Below are 13,641 nucleotides of genomic sequence, written 5' to 3'. Positions count from 1 at the left end.
CATTATGAAGTCTATTGTGTCATCATGGTCAGATTTATTACTGGTTGCAAAAGCAAGACAATGACGTCCTATGCCAAAGGTTGCCTGTTAGTGGGTCAAGTATCTTTTATCTGTAACACAGTGGCTTAAAAACCAATGGAACTGCCGTCAATAAGCTGTTGGCAACTTTGAAGAGCGAGACAGCTTTGGGTCAATCAATATGATATTCGGCCTGACTCAAGGATTTAAATGTATGTAAGCTCAGGAGAATATCCCGTTTGTCCAATGCCAGCCCTGTATTGGCCTACAAATCTAATCTACAGAAACACAGACAAGCACAGAACAGCCAGCTCTCCCCATTGTGCCTTGGGGAAATAGTGATGCATTTTACCACAAAGACAAGGCTAGCCTCGTCCCACATGGGATGAAGGGATATGTAATGTAGTAAACCACGTGTCAAACACTCCATCACATCAGCACACTGAGTGACCTGATGATCGCCCACAGTGACCTGATGATGATGTGTGTTCTCTTCCAGCAAAGGAAAACGGTGGCTGAATTCCACAAGGGGAAAAAATCCTGGCTTTGACGGCGGATGACGAATCACATCACATCAAATCATGTTGTGGAACTGGCCTGACTGACCGCTGGCACTGTCCCCTAATGTGGTGGGATGAGAGATGAGCGTGGACACAGGGCCAGACGGGCTGAGAGCAGAGTGCAGAGTGTGGGACTCAAGCGTGATTAATCTCCCTGGCTCATGGGACCTTTTTAGGTGCTGTGATTTTGGTGACAGTTGGATGTGGTTCAATTATAGCGGAGGGAGTGAAGCAGAGGGAGAGGAGAGAGGAATCAGGGTCAATATGTAATCAGGCCTTGAAACAAACCGAACGGCAGCTGACTGCAGATAATCAACAATAACCAGCCAGCCAGTCAGACAGACCATATTGGAATAGAGATTCAACCTAGACATCCTCCTCCTTATATGCCTTTTAGCAGACACTTTTGTCCCTCTACTATAACTGGGCTGGATTCGGCTGGTCAGAGAATGTGCTTCCTCAAACATTTTCCAAGTGCAACAATTACATTTGTTAGAAGTGTACTGTGAAAGTCAGTCACTTGAATCTCAGGGTGACAAGGTGCTGATAAAAATGTGGAGACTCATCAACATCAAAGGCCAACTAGAGGATTGCTATAGATCATACAGTGCTGGACCAACAGGGAAAGATATATATGGGATAGTATAGTAATAATACCACTGCTCTAAGTGAATTGGTCAGCATAGATTTAGCGCCCTTATGCCTCTACATCTGAGGTGTAGCTGACACACAAAGCCTCAGTAGCCTGTGTGAATAGAAACTTTAAAGGAGAGACTGTTGGAGGTGAGCAGTACTACATGATAGCGCTAAGGGGCTACTCACGTCTCAGGTGGTATCTTCATCTGAGCGTGAGCAGTGAAGCAAAACCAGCTGAAACACAGGATCCACAGGCCCAACCTCAGCCCCGCTGGAGTCCCCCTGGGTCCCAGCCTGTTCGTTACTTCACCTGATCCTAGTCCCATCCTGTAAGGGTCCACTGTGTCAGCCCTGGGTCCTAGTTTCATCCTGCCTGGGTCCACTGTGTCAGCCCTGGGTCCTAGTCCTATCCTGCCTGGGTCGGCCCAGGGTCCTAGTCCCATCCTGCCTTGGTCCACTGTGTCGGCCGTGGGTCCTAGTCCTATCCTGCCTGGGTCAGCCCAGGGTCCTAGTCCCATCCTGCTTGGGTCCACTGTGTTGGCCCTGGTTCCTAGTCCCATCCTGCCTTGGTCCACTGTGTCGGCTCTGGGTGCTAGTCCCATCCTGCCTTGGTCCACTGTGTCGCCTGAGGAAGACATCTGTACCGGTCCGGTATCTATGGCTCCTTTCCAATGTCTCAGTCAGCACACAAGAAAACGACAACACACCTCAGGATCAGCAAGCCTCAAGAAAGTGTCGAGGAACATCAATGAGTCTGTGGGGGAAAGTGTCCTCATTTCGGCTAAAGGAAGTGGAAGCCCCATGACGTCCTTTTTGACTGTGTTGAATGCGGTCTGGATCCTGTCCTCCCCAACTCTTTCTCGTTATCTTCTCATCCTCTCACAACCACAGGCCAACCTCTCCTCTTTACAATCCTAAAGCACTACAACCTTCTCCTGTTGATGTTAGAAGTGTTGCCTTCTAGTGTTACAAGTTGAGAAGCGCCAAACACTCCAATATGACACAATGAAGAGAAACTATTTCGATTCTTGTGACCTGTCAATCAACCATGAAGACGACACTCCAATAAGTATTCATCAGAAGTTGCATGGTGGTCATTCACAAGATCTAGTTACTGTAGTTCCTCTCTGCGTCCTGGCGGTGAAGGATCCCCTCCTGGTTATGCACAGACCAGACAGACGTGCCGTCACACTGACAACGATGAGAAAATAACCCACAGAAAAATGGGAGGGATGCATGCAGCAGCCATTGATTTGTCGACATTCCGGCGCTGCCTACTGTCATTAAATTTAGGGCGTAACCTACTGGGATTAAAACTCCCCACCCCACCCGAGATGGGGATAGGAGAGAGAGGAAGGGAGGGGTGGATGGAGGGAAAGTAGAGGGGGAGGGAGGATCGAAGCAGAGGATTGGATGAAGGGTTTGTTTTATCTAAGAGGATTATAGTGATTTCTGGAGACAGGCTCTTGTCCATCCAATCAGTGGATGATAAAAAAAAAACTAAAAAAAAAAACTGTTTGTTTAGCGAAGGCAGTGCTGACATCTAGCAAAGCCTGATACTCCCCTCCAACATAAACAAAAACACGCTTGCCAAATCCCGCCCGGCCACTCTGGCACAGGAGCTAAGCAGGAGGGAGCGAATGAATACCGAATGAACGAACACAGCAAAAATGCACAGCATGCTCCGACGTACACACACCTTTTTGAAAATAGTTTATCGCTTTGGTACCATTTTCACAAGTATGCGGTACATTTTCACAACTCTTAATACAAAACGCCAAACTGGTCACACTTGTAACGCAGCCAGTCACTCATTCAAAACCTGTCATTGTGCATTCATTTGGATTGTAAACATCTCTCACCACAAACATTGATTCAAAATATTAGTTTATTGTGAAATGTTATGAGAACATTGGTTTAATCACCAAAAAAACATGATATATTTTCAAATTAGTCGTTTTACAATCAGTTTAGCCAATAACAATGCAGATTTGTTTAAAATTGCCCTTAGAAGTGCTCAAAGTAACATTTGTTTTTTTCACCAGGTAAACCAGTTGAGAACTTGAGAACAAGTTCTCATTTACAACTGCGACCTGGCCAAGATAAAGCAAAGCAGTGCGATAAAAACAACAGAGTTACATATGGAATAAACAAACAAAAAACGTACAGTCAATAACATTGGGCAATAAACAACAAAATTGACAGAACCTATAATTTCCATAATATCTATCCAATGTGTAATCAAAGGTGTGATCAATGACGACATCCTCTACAATCATTCATGCAAAAAATATAATTACAACATAGGTGCACGGTCTGTAATGAAATGTAAGAAATTAAATGAAACAAATTAGATGAAAATAAAACAACCTTTAGCACGCATTAATTTGTATCACGCCTATCTTGAGCATTTGGCCTTAACTTCTCATCCACATCACAGTGAACGTCCTCATTGTTCATGCACCGCGGGAAAAACCTTTTGGCATGGCGAATTCACGCTTGACATTGGTCTGCATTGTCATCGCATGCCTCATCCATGGCCAGAAGGAGGGTGGCACTCTCATGGGATGGCGATCATACACCTTCCACCTCCATGCTGAGAAAAGACTCAATAGTGTTGAGGAAAGGTATACAGTAGGGTCACGAATTGGGATGGTCCCATAACCATGCCTGAACCACCTCTGCATGGTGGAACCTGACATTGTCCCACACAATAACATAGGTGACCCCTTCACCTTGGCAGACCTGCTCAATTTCATTGAGAAACACAATAAGGTGTGCAGCGTTGTAGGATCCAAGTAACGGCCTACGTCCTACCACACCATCTTCACACATAGCTGCGCACATGGAGTGGTTTCCCCCATGTTGTTCAGGCACTTGGACGGTCGCCCGCTGGCCGATGAGGTTCCGCCCACGGCGCCGAGTTTTGGCCAGGTTGAAGCCCGCTTCATCAACAAAGATATCCGCCCACGGCACAATCACCCTCTAAAAATATATTTGGTTAGTTATTTTTACAGTATAGTTCCAATAGGATATTGTGAAGTAGCATGTGAATGAAATAGTAACAGTAATAGAGTATATAGTGCTGTACCTGAACATACTCGGCCTGCAGTTGTTTCACTCAGTCGTTTTTTCTCTCAGGTAAATGTGTTTCATAGATACCTGGTGCCTCTTCAAAAGGCGGGCGATTGTTGGCAGGCTGGATGCCACATTGGCAAAGCTGTCATCGTTCTCCTCAATGGCCTGCTTTATTTCGGACAGCCGTATGTAATTCCTGGCCCTCACCATTTCCACTCCTGCTGGTCGGTCAGCACACGGCAACTGCCACCACCATGGGGTCTTCTGTCAATTCTGAGGGTAGAACAGTGTATACTGTCAATAGATCATACTGTAAGATTACTGTAACATGTTTTGTGAATTTACATGCATTGCAATATGTCATTTACTGAAAATCTAATGGTAAAATCCTGCATACTTACCGGCTTTCTTGGTGAAATGTTCTCATGATCGAATTGACAGTTGATCTTTTCAGATTGGGGTGAACTAATCTGGCAGCTTTTGCCATGGTAAGGCCTCTGTTTAACACATTGTCAACGACGATGGCCCGGACTTCATTAGACAACAGTTCCCTGCCGTCTTCCTCCATCTCTCTGATGCCCACCTCTTTGACGGGGGCCCATTCCCACCTCTCTGATGGGCCCCTTATCCATGAACTCTTTGATTTCTTCCTCTCCCTTGCTGTCTATCCTGCTCCATGTTGAAAGAAATTGCAAGTGTTCACAAACATCCTTTTATATGGTGACCAATTGTGGTTACCACTATGTGAAATCAATTAGCAATAACGAGTAGTCATTATGTATGAATATCATGTATCATACATGTTTATACTTTACAAACACACATTTTATTTCTGTAGTTCTCAAAATACATATATAGTAGACAAACCAGTTTACAATCTCTAGGTTTACCAAAGGTTAAGTGATTAACCATTAAGCACAGTTGGATTAAGTGATGGTAAAATGTATTTAATCAAATGAGAAGAGAATCATATCAAAAGTATTATGAGCATTGCATTGTGAAAGGCAATTACTTTATATGAAAGGTATTTCTAGATGAAACAATGATTAGGTTTGGTCAAAAAGTTACTGTGTGCTTAAAGTTGTGAAAAAATGCATTTATGATGATTTGTTTTGAGTTTTTTGAGTTTACCTGTGAAAATAGTACCAAAGCGATAAAAGAAAACTGTAATAGGATAATCTATGCATGTTTGTACTTTTGTCTTGATACAACTTTGGGGACCGTGGTGTGGTGAGGCTAAGTGATAAGGGATGTTTCAGTGGGACATCAACTAGGGGGACTTTAAGACTAATCTTCTTTAAAAAACCTATTAGAGGAGAAGAGCACTAAGCTTCTACTCTCCTGACCTATAGGATCTCATAGTATCTCATATTCAGACCATGACCTTCAGTAGAGCATAGGGTTTAGACTCCCAAATGTTTTTTGAAATTGTTTTGGAGTCCACAAATGGAGCCTTTGGCACTAACCGAAAATGGTCCATTCCTAAAATGACACATTGAGCTAAACCCATCAACCCATTTTACGCAGTCCTCTCAGTTGCCCATGGTGAAGAATGAAGTCAAGACAATAGCTCCCTCTGCTGGCATGTGAGGAAGCATGCAGGTGTATATCTCTGTGAAGGGATGTAGATCAATTACAGAATAATTCACCCCAGCAAGCAGTACTGTAACCTTAGATAAAAAAGTAGCATTTAAATAAACTAACATGGTGTTCATTCTGGGGTGGTGAGACAGAGGGAAAAGAATGGCACCCACCCACTAATATGACAAGAGCATATTACTCCAGTTAACTTTCTCAGAAGACTTATTTTTGTACAGTGCATTTGGGAATCGGGACGTTTCTGGGTCCCTGTGGAGAGGTTAGGTTTAGTGACACACCTGTAGTAACTCATGGTGGCCTGGGTGTCAGGTTCGCCCCTGCAGCAACCAGAGCCGTGCTCTTGTCCGAATACGGAGCGTGAAAGGATAAATCACCCCCAGTTACATTGCATACACCCACACTGGAAAACTCCACAGTAAAACGTCATAAATGTACATGTAACAAACAAGCTTATCTTGAATCGTTGTGTAAACCATACTAATTGTAAAAACATTCTAGTTTGAAAAGAAGCATAAAAATTGCAACAGAACCTGATGAATTATTCTGTGTTAATTCATTAAAATGTATCTTAGTAAAAAGTGTTGAGACAGGGGTCTAGAGCTGGCCATACAGGAGGACATCTTTCTCTTACGGAAAAACCACATGAATTTCAGATGTGAACATGTGATTTAATATTAAGTTAATGTGAAAACATGTGACAACATGTGAAGCAACATGTGACAGCATTTGAAGCAACATGTTATAACATAAAACTACTACACATGTGACAATATGTAACCACGTGAGAACATGATCTCATGTGAAGTTAATGTGACACTACACGTGACAACATTTGAAAACCCAGGTGACAAATGTAATTTAGAATATTTTACTTTGAAAGGCATCATTTACATTAATTCAATGTTAACAGTCATGGTCCCCAAGCAGGTTTGATCTAATTCCCCAAGGATGTTTTTAGGACATCCTTACTATGAATCAGCCTTAAATGGGATTTGAACTCATAACTTCTTGGTTGCTAGCAACCTAAGATATCCTGCTGCAGTGCAGTTACACGACCAGAACTGTGAGTGTGACCTATGGCCACATGAATGCATTTCTGCACTTTGCTAAAAACTGCCCAGAATCAAGTAAATAATTGTCAAATTATCACCACTAACGTAAAACTGGCAGTGCTCAAAGACACTTGAAGTAGAGTATACATACATTCTTTGGGGATTTGAAGTTGCAACCTCTTGGTTGAGAGTGCGTCAATGTTTTTTGGAACATATATTAACACACTATCAAAAAATAAGGGTATGGTTAGTGTTGTTACCTGGGGTACAACAAGGTCAAAGCTACAATTCACAGGTCCACATATTTACAGTCATTTAGCAGACGCTCTTATCCAGAGCAACTTACAGTTAGTGAGTGCATACATTATTATCTTTGGCCCTCTACTAGTGGGAAATGCGTCTATCATCCCTGAGCTCTGACTTCTCCCACATGCTGACCTCTAACGTGAGTAGGATGGTGTGGCTTCGTGACAATAACCACACAAGCAGCCGCTCACTAATTTGACAGCTCTAACGCAGTTACACCTCAGACACTGCCAAAACACCAGATATGCGGGTGTCGGCTATCATGTCTTTATGCTTGATCTGAATGAATCTTACTTGTATGTTTCCATGAGCACTGCTACTTTTTAGTTGCCGTTGTCAGATAATCACACAATTATTGACTTGATTCCAGGCAACTTTTAGCAAAGTGCAGAAATGCATTCTTGCCAATAAATCTGTGGGCGATCTCTGGCAGGACATTCAGGTTGCTGTCATTTAAGAGGTTGTGAGTTCAAATCCCAGGTGTGGTTATGTCCGAAGTGTACTAACCAATGTTGAGGTCACTTCCATTTAAGTTCCAGTCAATTCAGAGAGTCAACCCAATCCCTATGTTTCCAGCAGTGGTTGAAAAAGTACCCAATTGTCATACTTGAGTAAAAGTAAAGATACCTTAATAGAAAATGACTCCCGTAAAAGTGAAAGTCACCCAGTAAAATACTACTTGAGTAAAAGTCTAAAAGTATTTGGTTTTAAATGCACTTAAATATCAAAAGTAAATGTAATTACTAAAATGGACTTAAGTCTCAAAAGTAAAAGTATGAATAATTTCAAATTACTTATATTAAGCAAACCAGTAGGCACAATGTTCTTGTTTTTATTCATTTAAGGATAGCCAGGGGCACACTCCAACACTCACATCATTTACAAACAAAGCATTTGTGTTCAGCGAGGCATGTTCTCTTGATAAGTGTGTGAATTGGACCATTTTCTGTCCTGCTAATCATTCAAAATGTAACGAGTACTTTTGGGTGTCAGAGAAAATGTATGGAGTAAAAAGTACATCATTTTCATTAGGAATGTAGTGAAGTAAAAGTTGTCAAAAATATTAATAGTAAAGTAAAGTACAGATACCCCAAAAAACTACTTAAGTTGTACTTTAAAGTATTTGTACTTAAGTACTTTACAACACTGGTTTCCAGTATTGAAAATAATTGAATTAGAAGTAACAGTTCTGTGTACTTCCTGAATACAGTTTGTTGTTGTACATTTATGGACAAAATACAGTTCAGCTGTATAAATACATTAAAAGTTTCCAATATTTTCACTGCAACTGAGTAGCCGGTAACTTAGTATAAAATGACAGGATTTTTTTTGTAACAGTTTGTACTTTAAGTGCATCTAAAGTGTCCTTTAAGTTTAACCTCTTAAGGATCTGACCATTTTTTCAATTTTTGCCTAAAATGACATACCCAAATCTAACTGCCTGTAGCTCAGGACCTGAAGCAAGGATATGCATATTCTTGATACCATTTGAAAGGGAACACTTTGAAGTTTGTGGAAATTTGAAATGAATGTAGGAGAATATAACACATTAGATCTGGTAAAAGATAATACAAACAAAAACACATGTGTTTTCTATTTTTGGTTTTGTTCCATCATCTTTGAAATGCAAGAGAACGGCCACAATATAATATTGCAGTTTAGGCGCAATATAGATTTTGGCCTCTAGATGGCAGCAGGGTGTGTGCAAAGTTTCAGATTGATCCAGTGAAGCATTCCAATACTGGACTACTTTGTATCAAGTCTGCCCAAATGTGCCGAATTGGTCAATTGATACATTTTCAAGTACATAACTATAGAGAACATGCAGAAATGATATGGTAATACAAAATGTAAGTTTACACACTCCCAGGAATGTCATACATGATGGATCATTAGCTTATACACTAACTTTCACACATCTAGATGGTAAGGCGGGGTGGGTGTGGAGCCAGAGACAGCAGGGGTTCAAACTGTAGAACCCAGTTCCTACATTTGAATATAAAAATGACAAATCAGAGCAAGATTGCTGAATGTAAGTACATTATTTACCTTCAGAGGTGAATGTATCAAACCAGTTGCCGTGATAAGTTTTATGTTGTTGTGCACACTCCTTAAACAATAGCATGGTATTTTTTCAGTGTACTACCTACTGTAAATTGGACAGTGCAGTTATATTAACAAGAATTTAAGTGTTCTGCCCATATAAGACATGTCTATGTCCTGGAAAGTTTGCTGTTACTTACAACAGTCATGCTAATCACATTAGCGCACATTAGCTCAACCGTCCCGTATACAAGACACCGATCCCGTAGAGGTTAAATGTAATTGCAAGTGGGGCATGCCAAGTTAATTTACAGGACTAGCCAAAAAGTACTGAAGTGCATTGCGATGACAGTAAATATACAGTGCATTCGGAAAGTATTCAGACCTCTTGACTTTCTACATTTTGGTACGTTACAGCCTTATTCTAAAATTTATTAAATTGTTGTTTTTTTCTCATCAATCTACACACAATACCCCATAATGACAAAGCAAAAACAGGTTTTTAGAAGTTTATGCACATTTATAAAAATAAATAAACTGAAATATCACATTTACATAAGTATTCAGACCCTTTACTCAGTACTTTGTTGAAGCACCTTTGGCAGCTATTACAGCCTTGATTCTTCTTGGGTATGACGCTACAAGCTTGGCACACCTGTATTGGGGGAGTTTCTCCCATTCTTCTCTGCAGATCCTCTCAAGCTCTGTCAGGTTGGATGGGAGCGTCGCTGCACAGCCATTTTCAGGTCTCTCCAGAGATGTTCGATCAGGTTCAAGTCCGGGCTCTGTCTGTACCACCCAAGGACATTCAGAGACTTGCCCCGAAATCACTCCTGCGCTGTTTTGGCTGTGTGCTTAGGGTCGTTGTCCTGATGGAAGGTGAACCTTGACACGTTCGTTGAAGGACGGGTCAGACAAAGGCACAGCGTGAAATGCATACATGTTTATTAATAACCTAAACACACAAACAAAACAATAAAACAACGAAACGTGAAGTCCTCAGGCTGAACACAATACAAGCCTCTACACGGAACAAGATCCCACAACTAATAATACAAACAGGCTACTTAAGTATGATCCCCAATCAGAGACAACGAGCGACAGCTGCCTCTGATTGGGAATCACACCCGGCCAAACATAGAAACACACAACCTAGAATGAGAACATAGAAATAACAACATAGAACTCCACACCCTGACTCAACATACTAGAGTCCCATAAGTCAGGGCGTGACAGTACCCCCCCAAAAGTGCGGACTCCGACCGCACAAACCTGACATAACAGGGTAGGGTCCGGGTGGGCATTCCGCCTCGGAGGCGGATCCGGCTCCGGCCGTGACGACCACCTTCTCTCAGCCTCCCCGTTGCACCCCTGGTCTGGTCTGGACCTCGGCGCGCTGCTTCCCCTCTCCTTCCTCCCACGATGTACCAAGCCCTGTCTGGACCCTGGTGTGGGAGACCCCGAACCTGAAGAGGGGCTGACGTCTGGGTCTGGACTGGAGCCACTGACCGGAGCTGGACTGTGCACCGGTGGAGCGGACTGCTCTGGCTCCGGAGTGGAGCTGCTGACCGGAGCTGGACTAGACCCCGGTGGAGCGGACTGCTCTGGTTCCGGAGTGGATCCGCTGACCGGAGCTGGACTTGGCACCGGTGGAGCGGACTGCTCTGGCTCTGGAGTGGAGCCGCTGACTGGAGCTGGACTGGGCACTGGTGGAGCGGACTGCTCTGGCTCTGGAGTGGAGCAGCTGACCGGAGCTGGACTGGACCCCAGTGGAGCGGACTGCTCTGGCTCCGGAGTGGAGCAGCTGACCGGTGCCGGACCAGGCACCGGTGGAACGGGCACGGGCCGTGCCGGACTGGACACACGCACCACTGGTCTGGTGCGAGGAGCAGGCACGGACCGGACTAGGAACACGCACCACTGACTTGGTGCGAGGAGCAGGTACGGGCCGGGCCGGACTGGCGACACGCACCAGTGGCTTGATGCGGGGAGGAGGCACGGGCCGTACCGGACTGGGAACATGCACCAATGGTCTGGTGCGAGGAGCAGGAACGGGCCGGGCCGGACTGGCGACACGCACCACTGGCCTGGTGCGAGGAACAGGAATGGGCCGGACCGGACTGGGAACACACACCACTGGTCTGGTGCGAGGAGCAGGAACGGGCCGTGCCGGACTGGCGACACGCACCACTGGCCTGGTGTGAGGAACAGGAATGGGCCGGGCCGGACTGGGAACACGCACCACTAGTCTGGTGCGAGGAGCAGGAACGGGCCGGGTCGGACTGACGACATGCACCACTGGCTTGGTGCGGGGAGTAGGCACGGGCCATACCGGACTGGGACCATGCACCACTGGCCTGGTGCGAGGAACAGGAACGGGCCGGGCCGGACTGGGAACACGCACCACTGGTCTGGTGCGAGGAGCAGGAACGGGCCGGGCCGGACTGGCGACACGCACCACTGGCCTGGTGCGAGAAACAGGAACGGGCCGTACCGGACTGGGAACACGCACCACTGGCTTGGTGCGGGGAGCAGGCACCGGCCGTACCGGACTGGGAACATGCACCACTGGCTTGGTGCGAGGAACAGGAATGGGCCGGGCCGGGCCGGACTGGGCACACGCACCACTAGCTTGGTGCGAGACGCAGGCACGAGGTGTACCGGACTGGGAACTGACGTTAGAGATCTCCGACTGTACCAGTCTTTCACTCTCCGCGCCCAGTCCTCCTCCCGTGAGGACTCCTCCCTGAGCCCCCTCGAGTGCAGTGGTCGGGGCTCTTCCCCATCGATCCCCGACCACCCTTTTAGCCCCCCCAAACATTTTCTTGGGGCTGTCTCTCGGGCTTCCTCCTCGGCCGGCGCCTTCTGTGTTGCTGTTGCTCCTCTCTAAACCGGGCCTCCCAGCCTGAATCTCCTCCCATGTCCAGGATCCTTTTCCGTCCAGGATCTCCTCCCATGTCCAGGATGTCTGCTCCTGGGCACGCTGCTTGGTCCATTTTTGGTGGGATCTTCTGTCACGTTCTTTTAAGGACGGGTCAGACCATGGCGCAGCGTGAAATGCATACATGTTTATTAATAATCTCCTGAGTGGCGCAGTGGTCTAAGGCACTGCATCGCAGTGCTAACTGTGCCACTAGATATCCTGGTTCGAATCCAGGCTCTGTCGCAGCCGGCCGCGACCGGGAGACTCATGGGCGGCGCACAATTGGCCCAGCGTCGTCCAGGGTAGGGGAGGGAATGGCCGGCAGGGATGTAGCTCAGTTGATAGAGCATGGTGTTTGCAACGGTTGTGGGTTCGATTCCCAGGGGGGGGGCAGTATAAAAAAAATAAAATAAAAAAAAATTGTATTCACTAACTGTAAGTCGCTCTGGATAAGAGCGTCTGCTAAATGACTAAAATGTAAATGTAATAACATAAACACACGAACAAAACAATAAAACAACGAAACTTGAAGTCCTCAGGCTAAACACAATACAAGCCTCTACATGGAACAATATCCCACAACTAATAATACAAACAGGCTACTTAAGTATGATCCCCAATCAGAGACAACGAGCGACAGCTGCCTCTGATTGGGAATCACACCCGGCCAAACATAGAAACACACAACCTAGAATGAGAACATAGAAATAACAACATAGAACTCCACACCCTGACTCAACATGCTAGAGTCCCATAAGTCAGGGCGTGACAAACTTTCGCCCCCAGTATGAGGTTCTGAGCGTTCTGGAGCAGGTTTTCATCAAGGATCTCTCTGTACTTTGCTCCGTTCATCTTTCCCTCAATTCTGACTAGTCTCCCAGTCCTTGCCACTGAAAAACATACCCACAGCATGATGCTGCCACCAACATGCTTCACCGTAGGGATGGTGCCAGGTTTCCTCCAGACGTGATGCTTGGCATTCAGGCCAAAGAGTTCAATTGGACCAGCAAATCTTGTTTCTCATAGTCTGAGAGTCCTTTAAGTGCCTTTTAGCAAACTCCAAGCGGGCTGTCATGTGCCTTTAACTGAGTAGTGGCTTCCGGCCATACAGGCTTAATTGGTGGAGTGCTGCAGAGATGGTTGTCCTTCTGGAAGGTTCTCCCATCTTCACAGAGGAACTCAGGAGCTCTGTCAGAGTCACTATCGGGTTCTTGGTCACCTCCCTGACCAAGGCCCTTCTCCCCTGACTGCTCAGTTTGGCTGGGCTGCCAGCTCTAGAAAGAGTCTTGGTGGTTCCAAACTTGTTCCATTTTAGAATGATGGAGGCCACTGTGTTCTTGGGGACCTTCAATGCTGCAGAATTTTTTTGGTACCCTTCCCCAGATCTGTGCCTCGACACAATCCTGTCTCGGAGCTCTAGGGACAA

General features: G+C 45.4%; 1 protein-coding gene across 2 annotated transcripts in view; it reads right to left on the bottom strand.

Annotated features, from left to right (window-relative positions):
• The window catches only part of LOC121531704 (voltage-dependent calcium channel subunit alpha-2/delta-4), an 87,068-nt gene extending 84,592 nt beyond the window's left edge, over positions 1 to 2,476 (bottom strand). For both annotated transcript variants that reach the window (XM_041837089.1, XM_041837090.1), the window contains exon 1: positions 1,401 to 2,476. In XM_041837089.1, the coding sequence (XP_041693023.1) occupies positions 1,401 to 1,852 (452 nt within the window). In that variant the 5' untranslated portion in view covers positions 1,853 to 2,476. The remainder of the gene's footprint in view (positions 1 to 1,400) is intronic.
• Between the last annotated feature and the right edge of the window lie 11,165 nt (positions 2,477 to 13,641).

Source organism: Coregonus clupeaformis, chromosome 19 (assembly GCF_020615455.1).
Source record: "Coregonus clupeaformis isolate EN_2021a chromosome 19, ASM2061545v1, whole genome shotgun sequence".
Lineage (NCBI taxonomy): Eukaryota > Metazoa > Chordata > Actinopteri > Salmoniformes > Salmonidae > Coregonus > Coregonus clupeaformis.
This window is presented reverse-complemented; position numbering and strand designations above follow the sequence as displayed.